This window comes from Coregonus clupeaformis, chromosome 9, assembly GCF_020615455.1.
Source record: "Coregonus clupeaformis isolate EN_2021a chromosome 9, ASM2061545v1, whole genome shotgun sequence".
Lineage (NCBI taxonomy): Eukaryota > Metazoa > Chordata > Actinopteri > Salmoniformes > Salmonidae > Coregonus > Coregonus clupeaformis.
Genome location: NC_059200.1, coordinates 27220449 through 27239189, shown reverse-complemented (window position 1 = coordinate 27239189; position 18741 = coordinate 27220449). Strand labels below are relative to the sequence as shown.

Genomic DNA, 18741 nt, shown 5'->3' with positions numbered 1-18741 from the left:
GTGGTTGTGTACCTGTACCTTCTCGTTGAGCAGGATGAGGCCCAGTAGAGGTCTGGACATGGACCACTGGTTCCTGCAGTCCTCAAAGATGATGATGTTCAACACCGTGGACAACATCTGTAGGACAAACACACAGATTGATTAGTGTGTGTGAGAGCGATCAGTGTGTGTGTGTTTGGGGGGTGTGTGTACCTGTTGGATCATCTCTGGGTGTTGCTGCATGATGTGTAGGAAGCGGTCGTCTGTTGCCATGGCAACAGGTCGTTTCTTAGTGGAGCGAGAAAGCTGAACAGAAACAACAATAGATTAGATTTACATTCGCATCAATCTAGGAACATACAGGTTTAAGATGATATGAATAGATTATAGATGAACAGAGGGAGAGGTTACCTGTTTGAACAGGTAGGTGGCGATGTGGTCCAGACTGGAACAACACCCAGTACACACCATAGTATCTACAACACACAAACACACGTTTGTCATTTTAAAAGAAATTATAAATATAGTTTATTTATTTATTGTCCTATCATGATGAAACAGTCCCCAACGTTATACCCTAGACACCCACCTGAGCGACCCATACACTAAGGAGAAGTCCTTATCTGTTTTATGGGCCTGCTGTCAGTAGCCAATATGCAGCCAAAACAGAAAGATAAATGTGGTCAGAGACTCACTAAAGCAGACCGCCCCCTCAAGATTCTGAGCCTGCCCGGCAGGTTTGGTCCTACAAAGCCAAAGCCCCCGGATGGGTGATCATATACAAGGAATTTCTCAAAGCTGCTAATGAGAACCTTGATGACCTTGTACCTAGCCGGTGTGGATTCCGGTGGGGTGCCCCCACCCAGGTAGTGGCAGTGCTGGCAACACTAGCTGCAGTAACCCATGGGGAGGGGGGGGGGTCACACTCGGACAATCAGAGAGGGGGCAAATTATTGTGGCCCTGGTGGCACAAAATAATCAATGGTCTGACTGCACTGAGATGCTTGGGAAAATGGTCACAACGGGGGACCAGCATGTGTGTGTTTCAGGGGAAGGGGGTGTATCTGAGCTCCATCAGCTAGGAATTGACATTGGTTAATCAAATCTCGCAATTTTTGCTCAATTTTGCATGCCTTCTCAAACAACTGCAACTATATATGCATTCGCACATCAAGTACTTTCTTGAGTTGGGCTTGTGAATGGAACAACTGTTGAACATTGAGCTTGTGGTTGTTTGTAGGGTAAAGGGGTCGAGGGAGGGTATATGAGTATGTGTGTGTGTATCCCACATCTGTTGCTATGGGGTAATGATGTTAGGGACAATATAGGATGAATCACAATAATTGTTGGCTAAAATAATAATTGCTTGCCAAAAATGTAATTTCTGTAATGGCAATCCTGGTTTTAGGTAGCAATCCTTCGCATGAACTGCCTACATTATTATGCATATTATTAGTTAATTGTGGAAATTAAGATACCGAAGATTTCTAAATACATATTTAGGCAATAAGGCCTGAGGGGGTGTGGTATATGGCCAATATACCATGGCTAAGGGCTGTTCTTATGCACAATGCAGCGTGCCTGGATACAGCCCTTAACCGTGGTATATTGGCAATATACCACAAACACCTAAGGTGCCTTATTGCTATTATAAACAGGTTACCGCTTTTGGCGGCTGATCTGCTTCTATTCTGTGGGTGGCACTGTGTGCTCTTTTCGAAGGATGGGTCCCGGTCTCTCGGGGGCCCAGGGATCTGTGGGGACGGCGGTGGTCTGCCGGTCACTGGGATGACAACCCAACTTGTGATGGGGGGGTTTAGCGGGTGGAATAGTGGAAAACAATTTGAGGTTTACTTAGTAGCATTGCAAATATCATGGTACAGCTATATGGACTCTCAATCACTATGGTACTTTTAAATGCTAAGTTTACAAACATATATTATGATAAATAGAATTTAAACTTGTATCTCATTATGGTAAATGGTCAAATAAGTATAGCCAGTTATAATTGTAATGGCTTAGCAGATAATAAGAAAAGACTATCAGTATTTACCTGGCTAAAAGAGAAGGAATATAATATCTACTGTTTACAGGAAACTCATTCAACAATTTTAGATGAAGTTGTGTGGAAAAAGGACTGGGGGGGGCGAAATATACTTCTCCCATGGGCAAAGAAACTCAAAAGGGGTGATGATATTAATTAACAATAATTTTGATCCGAATGTGCAAATTGTCCAAACAGATCCGCAAGGTAGATGGATGATTTTAAATATGTTATTGGACCATAAACAGATATGGTTCATTAATCTATATGGTCCAAATAATGATGATCCACGCTTCTTTGAAAATATACACTGCTCAAAAAAATAAAGGGAACACTAAAATAACACATCATAGATCTGAATGAATGAAATAATCTTATTAAATACTTTTTTCTTTACATAGTTGAATGTGCTGACAACAAAATCACACAAAAATTATCAATGGAAATCAAATGTATCAACCCATGGAGGTCTGGATTTGGAGTCACCCTCAAAATTAAAGTGGAAAACCACACTACAGGCTGATCCAACTTTGATGTAATGTCCTTAAAACAAGTCAAAATGAGGCTCAGTAGTGTGTGTGGCCTCCACGTGCCTGTATGACCTCCCTACAACGCCTGGGCATGCTCCTGATGAGGTGGCGGATGGTCTCCTGAGGGATCTCCTCCCAGACCTGGACTAAAGCATTCGCCAACTCCTGGACAGTCTGTGGTGCAACGTGGCGTTGGTGGATGGAGCGAGACATGATGTCCCAGATGTGCTCAATTGGATTCAGGTCTGGGGAACGGGCGGGCCAGTCCATAGCATCAATGCCTTCCTCTTGCAGGAACTGCTGACACACTCCAGCCACATGAGGTCTAGCATTGTCTTGCATTAGGAGGAACCCAGGGCCAACCGCACCAGCATATGGTCTCACAAGGGGTCTGAGGATCTCATCTCGGTACCTAATGGCAGTCAGGCTACCTCTGGCGAGCACATGGAGGGCTGTGCGGCCCCCCAAAGAAATGCCACCCCACACCATGACTGACCCACCGCCAAACCGGTCATGCTGGGGGATGTTGCAGGCAGCAGAACGTTCTCCACGGCGTCTCCAGACTCTGTCACATGTGCTCAGTGTGAACCTGCTTTCATCTGTGAAGAGCACAGGGCGCCAGTGGTGAATTTGCCAATCTTGGTGTTTTCTGGCAAATGCCAAACGTCCTGCACGGTGTTGGGCTGTAAGCACAACCCCCACCTGTGGACGTCGGGCCCTCATACCACCCTCATGGAGTCTGTTTCCGACCGTTTGAGCAGACACATGCACATTTGTGGCCTGCTGGAGGTCATTTTGCAGGGCTCTGGCAGTGCTCCTCCTGCTCCTCCTTGCACAAAGGCGGAGGTAGCAGTCCTGCTGCTGGGTTGTTGCCCTCCTACGGCCTCCGCCACGTCTCCTGATGTACTGGCCTGTCTCCTGGTAGCGCCTCCATGCTCTGGACACTACGCTGACAGACACAGCAAACCTTCTTGCCACAGCTCACATTGATGTGCCATCCTGGATGAGCTGCACTACCTGAGCCACTTGTGTGGGTTGTAGACTAAACGTCTCATGCTACCACTAGAGTGAAAGCACCGCCAGCATTCAAAAGTGACCAAAACATCAGCCAGGAAGCATAGGAACTGAGAAGTGGTCTGTGGTCACCACCTGCAAAACCAGTCCTTTATTGGGGGTGTCTTGCTAATTGCCTATAATTTCCACCTGTTGTCTATTCCATTTGCACAATAGCATGTGAAATGTATTGTCAATCAATGTTGCTTCCTAAGTGGACAGTTTGATTTCACAGAAGTGTGATTGACTTGGAGTTACATTGTGTTGTTTAAGTGTTCCCTTAATTTTTTTGAGCAGTGTATATAATAATTTATCAAACCTACAAGCAATACAAGACTCTATTATTATGGTGGGAGATTATAATACGGTTTTAAATACCTCAATGGACCATAAAGGAAGTCAGACTACAAACTATCACCCTCATGCACTTAAGGAAATCAATAATGTTATGGATATATTGGAACTAGTGGATATATGGAGGCTTACATATCCTGACCTAGTGAGATATACATGGCGGAGGCTCAATCAAGCTAGTCGTCTTGACTACTTTCTTATGTCATTCTTGCTGGCACAAAAACTTTAAAAAGCTTGATAGGGGACAGAATGCAGTCGGACCATCAAATAATTGCAATATACATTACTCTTACTGAATTTCCAAGTGGTCAAGGATATTGGAAATTGAATCAAAGCCTATTGGATGATAACTTGTTATTAACTAGGAAAGAAGAATTTATAACTAACTTTTTCGGGCGTAACATAGGTACAGCAGATCCCCATATTGTATGGGACACTTTTAAATGTGCCTTTAGAGGCCATGCAATTCAGTACTCATCTCTAAAACAAAAGCAATTCAGGTCAAAAGAGTCCATATTAATAAACGAAATGGAAGGACTAACAGTACAGATAAATAGCAATAAAAACTGTACCATAGAGGCACAGAATAAGTTTGAGGAAAAACAAAAAGAAATGGAGGAACTTATTCAAGAAAGATCAAGTGTAATATATTATAAAAATAAAGCGAACTGGATGGAATACGGGGAAAAATGCACCAAATTATTTTGTAATCTTCAACATAGAAATGCTACCAAATATAATTTACTAAAACTTGTTGTTACAAATGACGGAGTCACCCCATGATTCACCAAATTATATTTTGAAAGAGGAAGCAAAGTACTTTAAGCATATGTTTTCGTTTCTGTCTCCTCCATCTCCACTAACCGAAGTTAATTGTATGGATTTTTTTTCTATGAATAATGTAAAATTAACAGCTGTACAGAAAGACTCACGTGAAGGCCAAATTACAGAGGAGGAACTTCTTGATGCAATTAAAGCCTTTAAGTCTGGGAAAAATCCAGGGCTGGATGGCATACCAGTGGAGGTATACCAAACCTTTTTTTATATACTCAGAGGACCGTTACTAGCATGTTTTAACCACTCCTATAAAAATTTTAGATTATCAGATACTCAACAAGGTCTGATTTTGTTATTACAGAAACAGGATCCAAGTGGTAAATATAAAGACTCAGTCCATTTAAAAACATTGGAGGCCCCTTACACTTTAGTGTTGTGATGCAAAATGCATAGAATTAAAAAAGTATTGTCGGATATTATTCATCCTAATCAGACACGTTTTTTACATGGACGATACATTGGAGATAATATAAGACAATACAGGAAACAATAGAACACTATGAAAAATCTGGGAAACCAGGCCTGGTATTCATAGCTGACTTTGAAAAGGCTTTTGATAAAGTACGACTGGAATTTATATATAAATGCATGGAATATTTAAATTTTTGAGATTCTCTTATAAAATGGGTTAAAGCTAGTAACCCTAGGTGTAATATAGTAAATAATGGCTACTTCTCAGAAAGTATTAAACTGTCAAGAGGAGTGAAACAAGGTTGTCCACTATCGGCATATCTATATATTATGACCATCGAAATGTTAGCTATTAAAATCAGATCCAACAATAATATCAAGGGGTTATAAATCCAGGGCTTAAAAACAAAGGTGTCATTGTACGCTGATGATTAATGTTGTCTTATAAATCCACAATTTGGATCACTCCACAGCCTAATAGAGGTTCTAGATACTTTTTCTAACCTCTCTGGATTACAACCAAAGTATGATAAGTGTACTATATTACGTATTGGGTCACAAAAAAATACAACTTTGCATTACCGTGTAGTTTATCAATAAAATGTGGACATACTCGGTATACATATTCCGAAAGAAAGAAATGATCTCACTACAATACATTTTAATAAAAAATAGCTAAGATCTTGCTACCATGGAAAGGAAAATACCTGTCTATTTGTGGAAAAATCACCCTCTTTAGTCATATCCCAGTATACCTATTTGCTTATGGTCTTGCCTACACCTACCAACCTGTTTTATTTATTTATTATACGAGCAAAAAATATTTAAATGTTATTTGGAACGGCAAGCCAGACAAAATTAAACAGGCCTATTTATATAATGAAAATGAATTCGGAGGGCAGAAATGACTAATTATTAAAGCTTTAGACCTCTCACTAAAAGGCGTCAGTCATACAAAAGTTATACTTAAATCCGAACTGGTTCTCTAGCAGATTAGTAAGAATGTCTCACCCCATGTTCAAGAATGGCCTTTTTCCCTTTATTCAGATTACAACCTCTCACTTTGTTATTTGAAAATGAAATCTCCCAAATGTCGCTATTTTTTAATCAAGCCATAGAAAGTTGGTTGCAAAATCAGTTTAATCCACCAGAAAAGACAGAATAAAAAATAAAACAAATATTGTGGTTAAACTCAAATATACTAATTGACCCACAAAAAAAAAAATATGGTGGAGTTGTCACACATGCAGCTAACAAAAATATATGGAAATGTCTGCTCTACCACAAAATTACAACCAACTAATTGCTGCATTACCGCAAAAATGGAAGAGGCAAGTGGAAGGGGGAAAAAGTAAGGAACTTGTCTGTCTGCCCTGCATTAAAGACCAAAATTGGTTAAAGAAAATTGTGATAAAAAAAAGTTTCATTTAACGACCAAAAAATGTACAGCTGTGCCATATAGATTGCAAAATAGTTGGGAAGAGAACTTCGATGTACCAATTCCATGGCACCTGGTTTATGAACTGATACGCAAAACGACGCCGGATTCAAAACTTCGAATTTTTCTATTTAAATGATACAACATTCTTGCAACCAATATAATGCTATATATATATATATGGGGGATACAACCAGCCCAGCGCTACAGATTTTGCTGTTACAGCCTTATTCTAAAATTGAATGAATTCAATTTTTCCTCATCAATCTACACACAATACCCAATAATGACAAAGCGAAAACTGGTTTATAGATTTTTTTGCAAATGTATTAAAAATAAAAAACAGAAATACCTTATTTACATAAGTATTCAGACCCTATGCTATGATACTCAAAATTGAGCTCAGGTGCATCCTGTTTCCATTGATCATCCTTGAGATGTTTCTCAACTTGATTGGAGTCCACCTGTGGTAAATTCAATTGATTGAACATGATTTGCACAGACACGCACCTGTCGATATAAGGTCCCACAGTTGACAGTGCATGTCAGAGCAAAAACCAAGCCATGAGGTCGAAGGAATTGTCCGTAGAGCTCCGAGACAGGATTGTGTCGAGGAACAGATCTGGGGAAGGGTACAAAAGAAATGGCTGCAGCATTGTAGGTCCCCAAGAATACAGTGGCCACCATCATTCTTAAATGGAAGAAGTTTGGAACCACCAAGACTCTTCCTAGAGCTGGCCGCCCGGCCAAACTGAGCAATCGGGGGAGAAGGGCCTTGGTCAGGGAGGTGACCAAGAACCCGATGGTCACTCCGACAGAGCTCCAGAGGTCCTCTGTGGAGATGGGAGAACCTTCCAGAAGGACATCCATCTCTGCAGCACTCCACCAATCAGGCCTTTATGGTAGACTGGCCAGACGGAAGCCACTCCTCAGTAAAAGGCACATGATAGCCCGCTTGGAGTTTGCCAAAAGGCACTTAAAGGACTCAGACCATGAGAAACAAGATTCTCTAGTCTGATGAAACCAAGATTGAACTATTTGGCCTGAATGCAAAGCATCACGTCTGGAGGAAACCTGGCACCATCCCTACGGTGAAGCATGGTGGTTCATCTTCCAACAGGACAACGACCCTAAGCACACAGCCAAGACAACGCATGAGTGGCTTCGGGATGTCTCTGAATGTCCTTGAGTGGCCCAGCCAGAGCCCAGACCTGACAGAGTTTGAGAGGATCTGCAGAGAAGAATGGGGAAAAACTCCCCAAATACAGTTGTGCCAAGCATGTAGCGTCATACCCAAGAAGACTCAACCTGTAATCGCTGCCAAAGGTGCTTCAACAAAGTACTAAGTAAAGGGTCTGAATACCTATGTAAATGTGATTTCAGTTTTCTTTATTTGATACATTAGCCAACATTTCCAAAAACCTGTTTTTGTTTTGTCATTATGGGGTACTGTGTGTAGATTGATGAGAAAAAAACAATTGAATCAATTTTAGAATAAGCCTGTAACGTAACAAAAATTTGAAAAAGTCAAGGGGTCTGAATACTTTCCGAAAGCACTGTATATACAGGTAACTGCCAAAATAAGTTATATAATAAATTGCATGGACTCACTGTGTGCAATAATAGTGTTTAACATTATTTTTTAATGACTACCTCATCTATGTACCCAACACATACAATTATCTGTAAGGTCCCTTAGTCGAACAGTACATTTCAAATACAGATTCAACCACAGACTCAACCTCAGCAGGACAATAACCTAAAACACAAGGCCAAATCTACACTGGAGTTGCTTACCAAGACGACGTTGAATGTTCCTGAGTGGCCTAGTTACAGATTTGACTTAAATCAGCTTGAAAATCTATGGCAAGACTTGAAAATGGCTGTCTAGCAATGATCAACAACCAACTTGACAGAGCTTGAAGAATTCTAAAAGAATAAATGGGCAAATATTGTACAATCCAGGTGTGGTAAGCGCCCAAGAAACGTACCCAGAAACATTCACAGCTGTAATCGCTACCAAATGTGATTCTAACATGGGGGTTGAATCTAATCAAGATATATTAGCGTGTAATTTTTTATTTTTTTATTTTTTTTTACAAATGTTCGAATTTTTCTTCCACTTTGACATGAGTATTTTGTGTAGATCGTTGACCAAAAAATGAGAATTAAATACATTTTAATCTCACTTTGTAATACAACAAAAGTCAAGGGGTGTGAATACTTTCTGAAGGCACTGTATATATTACCCGGTGTAGTGGTATACTGTGTATATATAATTTCCCGGTGCAGTGTGTGTGTATATACACATTACCCAGTGCAGTGAGTCCCTCGGAGATAGATGACAGTATGTACATGACAACATGTGGCTCTAGAGAAGCAATGAAGTTCATGTGATCCTGAGTCAACACCTCCAACAGACTGTAGAATGACTGGCTCAACTTGGGATAGTCCTGGAGTGTGAGAGAAAGAGAAAGAGGGAGAAAGAGAGGGAAAAAGAGAAGGAGGGAAAGAGAGCGAGCGAAAGAAAAGGAGGAGGGAGAAGGGGGAGAGGGAAAGAGAAGGGGGAGGGAGAAAGATAAGGGGGGAGGGGAGAAGGGGGGGAGGGAGAAAGAGAAGGGGGGAGGGAGAAAGAGAAGGGGGGAGGGAGAAAGAGAAGGGGGGTAAGTCTGCTGAAACTGCCATTGTCAGATATATTTAGAATGTTCAGGAAAGTACTTCGCTGTGAGGGATGGAGAGGAGTGTGTGTGTACCAGCAGGTCGCTGTGTGGTATGGACAGCAGCAGTTTGATGAAGGTCTGTAGTGCGTTGTCCAGTGCGTCATCTCCATAGAGACGGAACACCCCGAAGTTGACGTAGTTCCCAGAGAGCACAGCCTTCAGCATGGAGAAACACACACTGACACCTTTCAGCTTCACACTGTACATCTGGTCCTTAGGCACCTCCCCGATGGTCAGGATACGGTTACCTGGAGAAGGGGAGAGCGAGAACCAAGGAAATGAATATATAAAAAAAATGTGTGGTTGACCAACCAACTACATTGCTCCAGTGAGTGCACAGCAACTGTTGCAAAAGGACACGAGTGTAGTACCGTAGGTGGTGATCATCTTGCTGGTTTCTCTGAACAGCAGGATTCCGTTGGGTGACGACACGTCAAACTGTAACCTCTGTGACCTGGAAACAGAGTTAGGGATTTCCATTTACATCCTGAGAAAATTACAAGCCTTTCCCAGGTATCCCGAGATCCATTTCAAACCAGAAATGCTATCTAAAAGCATATAATACCCGCAAAGGGGTAACGGACATAATTATATCACTATAAATTGAGAAACACTTGCAGGTATCTAACGGTTTCTTGTTGTATTTGTTGTAATTGAATCAACTCAAATTTCTCTCAAAGTCCTCACACTATTTAGTTGATGTAGCCTATAGCTTTAACGTAGGCCTATGAAAAACTGTTTGCTCGACTGGTAAAATATTATGAGGTTATTACAGCTAGTGAAAATGACAGGGTCGTTTTACCGTTGACTGAAAGACGTCACCCAGCTTGTTGGCTCTGTCCACTCCCCTTGCAGAGCAGCTGTCTGGCTATCAGGGGAATTTGGAAAGATTATGGCTGTTTTTACTATGAAAACTCGCTTATGTGGTGACTGTTTGTTTAGCGCAGCATTGGATATTTTCCTTGTGACAGACAAGCAAACAGCGCCAAATAGCATAGAATCAGCACCATGGACAGCTGCCGATCAATTCTCTGTGAATCTGACCTTCTAGTCAAGCCAGTGCTCTCACATTTGTTAGTGTAACAACACGGAACAATGTCGCAAATGTCAATTTCCTTGAGCACTTTTGCAGACACAATGTATTAGGCGTTTTGTTAGCAGTGAGCAGCCGCAGTTTATATTTTGGAGCCTCTGTGGTGCAACACAGCTGAAGTTTGGGAAGTTATATGAATGAACAAACTGTAGAGGAGAAACCTGGGACGGAAATTACCTACCGTGATTCCGTCGAGAAGTCGTGTGTAACAGTGTAAGTTATAGAAGCCATATAGACGTTTTCTATTGGCCTAAATAATGTAGGTTTCTAGCGTCACATATTTTCTATTTTTGCATTAGTGCGGCACAGAAATGTTATATTATTGTTCGAGATACCATTACAAATTTTTTTTTTTGGGGGGGGGGGAATCAGGAAGGCGCTTGGTTGGGAAATTGGTGTTAATCCCTACACAGGGTTAGAAGTCAGGAGTTAGAGGTCGAGGGAGAAGTGTCAGGGTTCTGACTGTGTGCATGTTTGTGTACCTGTTGTGGACTAGCTCGGCCATGAGCTTTAGGACAGGAGTGGTGCATGCTGGTACGTGGTACCAGAGTTCAATAGCTCTCTGCAGGATGGGCATGTAGGCTGGGTAGCTGGGGGAGGGGTTAAGGACAACACTGTCGACCAATGAGACTCTTTGCTTCAAGTGAAGGACAACACTATCTGCCAATCACAACTCTACAGCGATTTCCTATTCTACGATAGACAGTCATATCTCTTCTACACAATGCATTTCTATCTGAACATTCTTCAACCTTTCAACCTCCTAAACAGGCCCCTGGTCCGTAAAGGTCAGGGATAAGGGGTCAGGTTAGAGGTCAGGGGTCAGTGTAGGATACATCCAGTCGAAGAGCATCATGAAGCTGGTCTTGGCGTTGAAGGCGAAGGCGATACCTCTCAGGTCTCTGACCAGCCCTACCAACGTCCTCTTGGCCTCCTGCTCGTTGAACGTGTTGGTGCTGAACATCTGAGCCACTGCTTCAAACGCTGCCGTCAGGGGAAGCATGAATTGTTCAAACTGGTCCTCATCCTCACCTACACACACACACACACACACAACATGAAAATAAGGTGAAAGTAGGGCTGGGCCAAATACCAGTATCACGATACTCGTTAGTATCGTGGCAAGGAAACAAAACAGGAAGCGGATTTAACTTCTTTAGGAAAACAGCCCTAATGTTGGAAACAAACACCATTATGTTGTCATCCAGAGTTAGATTTATTTACTTTCCAAGCTATAGCGCACAATATTTTACATACAACAGGTTTTTAAAGGACCAAAGAGTTTGGTCAGCTTCGTGCTTTCATTTTTGCCATGGAAACAATCTCATGATACTGGTATCATCACAGCCCTAGGTGAAATAATGAAAAGTTTGTAATTATCCAAATAAGAACATTACTGATCATTTTGTAGACTGGAGATAGATAGGTGTGTGTGTGTGTCTACCTAGGTCGACCATCAGCAGGCGTCCCAGTGCGGTGTAGAACGTGGTGCGACACCTCATGTCGCTGAGGTTTGATTGGTTGTTCACGCCCAGGAAGGAGAAGTGCTCGCTCTGACATCATAGGAGAAAGGATAAGGGCATTATGGGAAAATAACTGGATCAAAAAGCATAAATTGAGTTTCAGGCGGTTAGTGTTAGGGGTCAGGGTGAGGGGTCAAAGGTCAGCATACTTACTGTGTGGTTGTTCAGCATGAACTGAACTGCACTGAGTTTCACCAACTTCCTCACACTGCTGTACGTACACACACACACACACACACACCGTCAAGGAGACAACACAGGAGCTGGAATTTAACAGAATATAACACCACCACCACCCTTTTCTCACACACACACACACAAACACACAAAAGGATATCCTATGGAGAGGTCGTTGAGTAACTGAAGTGTCTTGGAGGTGATTGGTTCACACTGGCCCCAGTACTTCAGATTGGTGATGCTGCAATCACAAATGGTAATCAATCAATCAATCAGTGGTTACTCCATAGAACCAGTAGTAGTAGTAGTAGTAGTAGTAGTAGTAACACAGGAAGTGCTGAAACTCACATTTTTCCGATGAAGACGCTGAGTACCATGGTCTCATCATTCAGCCCCAGAACCTCTGACAGCCGCCGGTATAGCTGGGACACACACACAGACACACACAGACACACACAGACACACACAGACACACACCATTAACCATTGGAAGATCCCCTGGAGAGAGAGTAGCTACACAGTAGGACAACTATGACATAATCACAAACCGTAACAGCTGCCAGTAGCGTAACACCAGCCATACATCTCCACAGGGTTAAAGAAAAACACCTACCAATCAGCTCTGCTCTCATCTCCCCAACATGGCTGTACATTCCACCAAACCCTGAGCTCTGAGGTACAGTAGTGTGTGAGGTAGAGAGTGAGTGAGATCAAGAGAGTCTGTGTGATAGTTAGTGTTAAATTGAGCAGAGCTGAGGATGGTTTGCCTAAGAATCAGGGGGTTTGAGTGGGGGGTGTCATAGAGGGGAGTGTATCTCCTGCAGGTCTGGAGTGTTCTTTATTCTGACAGCTCAGACTCATACAGTCCATCTCACACATACACACCCAGAAATGACATTCCAGAACCCTCATCATATTAACTATTCTACAACTCCCCTGCCTCCACCCAACTTCATATTAACTATTCTAGAACTCCCCCCACCTCCAAACCTCATCATATTAACTATTCTAGAACTCCCCCCACCTCCAAACCTCATCATATTAACTATTCTAGAACTCCCCCCACCTCCAAACCTCATCATATTAACTATTCTAGAACTCCCCCCACCTCCAAACCTCATCATATGAACTATTCTAGAACTCTCCCCTCGCCTCCAAACATCATCATATTAACTATTCTAGAACTTTGCCCTGCCTCTACCTCACTTCATATGAACTATTCTAGAACTCCCCTGCCTCCACCCCACTTCATATGAACTATTCCAGAACTCTCCCCTGCCTCCAACCCACTTCCATGGGGAGCTCTCTGGTTAGCCATGATTCCACCTACATTATCCACCATGTTAACAGTAACACTGACCATGCCACTAGGAAGGGGTAGGGGAGGATAACTATAAGACCAAACCAAACAGACACGTTGGGGGAGGGCTGCTCTCTCGACTGTCACCACTTATCTGGGCTGTTCACATTTTGCAGCCTCTGCCCAGCACAAAGAAAGCACACTCAGTCAGTCAAAGTTGTAAGGCTGTGTCAGCACTAACACACCCACAGACAAAAGAGCTACTAGTTCAAATATAACATAACTCCCACTAGTTACAGGCATAGAGAGGAAGGGATAGAGAGCGATACAGTAACAGAGTTAGTCATGCTTAGAGAGGAAGGAAGAGGGCATTGCCTTGCTACTGAGAGAGGTCGCTGTAGGCAGACCTGGCTCTCAAGAGAAGACAGGCTATGTGCACATTCCTCACAAAATGAGGTGGAAACTGAGCTGCACTTCCTAACCTCCTGCCAAATGTATAACCATATTAGAGACGCATATTTCCTTTAGATTACACAGACCCACAAAGAATCCGAAAACAAATCCAATTTTGATAAACTCCCATATCTACTGGGTGAAATACCACAGTGTGCCATCACAGCAGCAAGATTTGTGACCTGTTGCCACAAGAAAATGGCAACCAGTGAAGAACAAACACCACTGTAAGTACAACCCATATTTATGTTTATTTATTTTCCCTTTTTTACTTTAACTATTTGCACATCGTTACAACACTGTATATAGACATATGACATTTGTTTATTATCTATTTCACTTGCTATGGCAATGTAAACACATGTTTCTCACGCCAATAAAGCCCTTTGAATTGAGATAGTAACAGAGTTAGTCATGCTTAGAGAGGAAGGGGGAGAGAGAGTGATAGTAAGAGTTAGTCATGCTTTGAGAAGAAAGGAGAGATATAGTAACAGAGTTAGTCATGCTTAGGGAGGAACAGAGAGAGATAGAGATAGCTGTCGATCTAAACAAAAGACGGTATGACATGTGGACTCATCTCAACATTAAATTGTGTGAGGTCTGAAACATAACTGTGTGTGTGTGGTAACAGTAAAATGATTTACCTTGGAGGACTTTTGCACCTGGTCTCCGATGTAGATTTTCCTGAACTGGTCGAAGAAGCTGAGCATGGCCAACTCCAACCGCTCGTTACCCGCCTGGGCCAGACGCGAGTCTGTTAGGTTCATCAACTGGAGCACCCTGAGACACACACACTTGTGATTGATTCATCTGCTGCAGCATCCTGAGGTATATTTACAATAGGACATATACACTGAGTGTACAAAACATGCTGATATTGTGAAGTAAACGCTGCTAAACTGGAACCTAGTCGTTGTGTCATTTGGAGTTCACATTGGTTTCAGAAGATTGTATTTATTAACTATGTGCCACCTCACTTCGACGAGAAGAGGTCGTATGAGAGTTGGAAAAAGTCACTTGGAATCTGAACACGGGTTACCAATCTGGACAAGAAAAAGCAAGCACGGTGCTTCCCGAGTGGCGCAGCGGTCTAAGGCACTGCATCTCAGTGCTAGAGGCGTCACTACAGACCCAGGTTCGATCCCGGGCTGTGTCACAACCGGTCGTGATCAGGAGTCCCATAGGGCGGCGCACAATTGGCCCATCGTCATCTGGGTTAGGGGAGGGTTTGGCCAGCCGGGATGTCCTTGTCCCATCACGCTCTAGCGACTCGTGGCGGGCCGGGCACATAAACGCTGACTTCGGTCACCAGTTGTACGGTGTTTCCTCACACACATTGGTGTGGCTGGCTTCCGGGTTAAGCAAGCAGTGTGTCAAGAAGCAGTGCGGCTTGGCAGGGTCGTGTTTCGGAGGATGCATGGATCTCGAACTTCGCTTCTCCGAGTCCGCACGGGAGTTGCAAGTTACAAGACTGTAACTACCAATTGGATATTACGAATTTGGGGAGTAAAAGGGGTAAAAAGTACAAGCAAAAAAACTAAACAAAAAAACAACATACTAATTGCTGTGCAGCGACGCTCCCCATCCAACCTGACAGAGCTTGAGAGGATCTGCAGAGAAGAATGGGAGAAACTCCCCAAATACAGGTGTGCCAAGCTTATAGCGTCATACCCAAGAAGACTCGAGGCTGTAATCGCTGCCAAAGGTGCTTCAACAAAGTACTGAGTGAAGGGTCTGAATACTTATGTAAATGTAATATTTCAGTTTGATATTTTTAATACATTTGCCAAAATTTCTAAAAACCTGTTTTTGCTTTGTCATGTTGGGGTAGTGTGTGTAGATTTATGAGGGGGAAAAAAACATTTAATCAATTTTAGAATAAGGCTGTAACGTAACAAAATGTGGAAAAGTCAAGGGGTCTGAATACTTTCTGAATGCACTGTACCTCGTACCCCTGCACATCGACTCGGTACTGGTACCCTGTGTATAAAGCCAAGTTATCATTACTCATTGTGTATTTATTATTGCTTTTGTATTATGTGTTATTACTTTTCTGTTATTTCTCATTGATCCCCAGAGGCACTTGTGACTTGGAATACTTGGTGTTGCCATGCCAAGCAGTCTGCTGCCATTTTTATATATCCAGACAAAGGTGTTTGAGTGTATATGGTGGGCATACTGGATTCCTAACGTACACTACATGACCAAAAGTATGTGGACACCTGCTTGTCGAACACCTCATTCCAAAATCATGGGCATTAATATGGAGGTGGTCCCCCCTTTGCTGCTATAACAGCCTCGACTCTTCTGGGAAGGCTTTCCACTAGATGTTGAAACATTGCTACGGGGACTTGCTTCCATTTCAGCCACAAGAGCATTAATAAGGTCGGGCACTGATGTTGGGCAATTAGGCCTGGCTCGCAGTCGGCGTTCCAATTCATCCCAAAGGTGTTCGATGGGGTTGAGGTCAGGGCTCTTGTGCAGGCCAGTCAAGTTCTTCCACACCAATCTCGACAAACCATTTCTGTATGGACCTCGCTTTGTGCACGTGGGCATTGTCATGCTGAAACAGGAAAGGGCCTTCCCCAAACTGTTGCCACAAAGTTGGAAGCACAAAATCGTCTAGAATGTAATTGTATGCTGTAGTGTTAAGATTTCCCTTCACTGGAACTAAGGGGCCCAAGCCCAAACCATGAAAAACAGCCCCAGACCATTATTCTTCCTACACAGGAAGTTGGCACTATGCATTGGGGAAGGTAGCGTTCTCCTGGCATCCACCAAACCCAGATTCGTCCGTCGGACTGCCAGATGGTGAAGCGTGATTCATCACTCCAGAGAACACATTTCCACTGCTCCAGAGTGCAATGGCGGCGAGCTTTACACCACTCCAGCCGAAGCTTGGCATTGCGCATGGCTGCTCGGCCATGGAAACCCATTTCATGAAGCTCGCGACGAACAGTTCTTGTGCTGACGTTGCTTCCAGAGGCAGTTTGGAACTCTGTTGTGAGTGTTGCAACCGAGGACAGACGATTTTTACGCGCTTCAGCACTTGCCGGTCCTGTTCTGTGAGCTTGTGTGGCCTACCACATCGCGGCTGAGCCGTTGTTGCTCCTAGACGTTTCCACTTCACAATAACAGCACTTACAGTTGACCGGGCAGCTCTAGTGGGCAGAAATTTGACGAACTGACTTGTTGGAAAGATGGTATCCTAGGACGGTGCCACGTTGAAAGTCACTGAGCTTTTCGGTAAGGCCATTCTACTGCCAATGTTTGTCTATGGAGATTGCATAGCTGTGTGCTCAATTGTATACACCTGTCAGCAACAGGTGTGGCTGAAATAGCCGAATCCACTAATTTGAAGGGGTGTCCAAATTATTTTGTATATATAGTTTAGTTGAAGTACACAAAAATAGTATTGAGTACAAGTCATAAGTACAGTACACAAATCTGAAAAATTTATAATTTAAAAAGTTTACATATACAGGTGACTAAACCACAATTTAAATGGTAATGTGGCAGCCATATTGAATTTTGGACTTGGAGTCAAATCTAGGGGGGCCCCCAACTAAATTGCAAGAGTAGGGGCTAAACATAAAATCCACAGAGGAACCTTTGACTGGAAAAAATTACGGTTTTCAGTGTCTGAGCCCACCTGCTTTAGAGCAGATTAAAAAATCCACATCATCAAAAAAACATGTGTAACTGTATGCATTTTTGTAATGCAAGACCACACAGCACTGAATAACAGCAAATGTGACTTGGAAAGTTGTCTATTGAACAGCTACCAAAAACTGAAGTTTACAATAACCAGATTTCCATTCAACCTTTTTAATGCGAGTAAAAGTACATGTCGGGAAAATAAATGTAATGACAGGCCTGATCGGAATTTTTTTTGGGGGGGGTAAACATTCCAAATGTCGACAAAACAAAAGGTGAGATCTTTTTGTGTCGGTATAATTAATTATGCAAGAAATGTCAGTGGAAAAGCTTTTATGCGCAAATATTGATATAATAACCATCATATCGCGATGACATGTTGTGTGGTCCTCCCACTACAACTCGTCGGGAAAGCATGCAGTTTATTAGGCTACAGATGAAGTCAGTTATGATGAACTTCACAGGGTGGTGAAAGTGCAAGGTGATGAGCTTGATGCTCCTTTCCAATAAATAGAGGGTTTTATTCTGGTGACATCAATGCTTGGCTGCCGTTTGCCAAATAAAAATGATTGCTCTTTTATCCATAATAATCTCATCATGTAGGCTATACGTGCGTTCTAGCCAACAGTGCACAGATAGCGCTGTTGGCTAGAGCACACGTGCCAATACCAGAATGGGCACACTCACTATACAACGCAAAATGTTTTGTGAGAAAACCATCAGTAGAGTTAAAAATGCAATGGAAACCCATTTAACTTGTATTTTTTATTCAGTACATTGGAATTTAACCGCAAAATGTATTTTAAATGTGCACAACGTCATCATGCACAGCCTTTTACCTGCAACAAGTCAATTTGATGAAAACACATCTCTGGTAGGAAAATGCGCATATTGTTTTATGCTAAAAAAAATATATATTCTCATGAAAATCTGTCGCCAATTGGACGGAAACCTAGTTAGTCTGTGTTTACAGGTCTATATTTCCAAAATTCTTTAAGATATCCTAATGTTGTTTGTTTGTTTATGTAGGGTAGACAATGACTACTTGTATTCTACATTTTTGCAATATCCGAGCTTGCATTATTGGGTTACATAAGCTTATGTGGTGTGTGCCTTTCCAAATCATGTCCAATCAATTTCATTTACCACAGGTGGACTCCAAACAAGTTGTA

General features: G+C 42.5%; 1 protein-coding gene across 6 annotated transcripts in view; it reads right to left on the bottom strand.

The window, feature by feature from the left end:
- The window catches only part of LOC121573887 (exportin-7), a 51555-nt gene that overhangs the window by 1988 nt on the left and 30826 nt on the right, over nucleotides 1-18741 (bottom strand). For 2 of the 6 annotated variants that reach the window (XM_041886257.2, XM_041886258.2), the window contains exons 15-28: nucleotides 14557-14692; nucleotides 12508-12581; nucleotides 12320-12400; nucleotides 12136-12199; nucleotides 11904-12012; nucleotides 11296-11491; nucleotides 10942-11049; nucleotides 10169-10234; nucleotides 9738-9820; nucleotides 9400-9614; nucleotides 8961-9099; nucleotides 391-455; nucleotides 193-285; nucleotides 13-117 (exon numbers count right to left, since the gene is read on the bottom strand). In XM_041886257.2, coding sequence (XP_041742191.1) covers nucleotides 13-117; nucleotides 193-285; nucleotides 391-455; nucleotides 8961-9099; nucleotides 9400-9614; nucleotides 9738-9820; nucleotides 10169-10234; nucleotides 10942-11049; nucleotides 11296-11491; nucleotides 11904-12012; nucleotides 12136-12199; nucleotides 12320-12400; nucleotides 12508-12581; nucleotides 14557-14692 — 1534 coding nt within the window. The remainder of the gene's footprint in view (nucleotides 1-12; nucleotides 118-192; nucleotides 286-390; nucleotides 456-8960; nucleotides 9100-9399; nucleotides 9615-9737; nucleotides 9821-10168; nucleotides 10235-10941; nucleotides 11050-11295; nucleotides 11492-11903; nucleotides 12013-12135; nucleotides 12200-12319; nucleotides 12401-12507; nucleotides 12582-14556; nucleotides 14693-18741) is intronic. The other 4 variants (XM_041886261.2, XM_041886262.2, XM_041886259.2 and 1 more) reach the window with 3 other exon arrangements.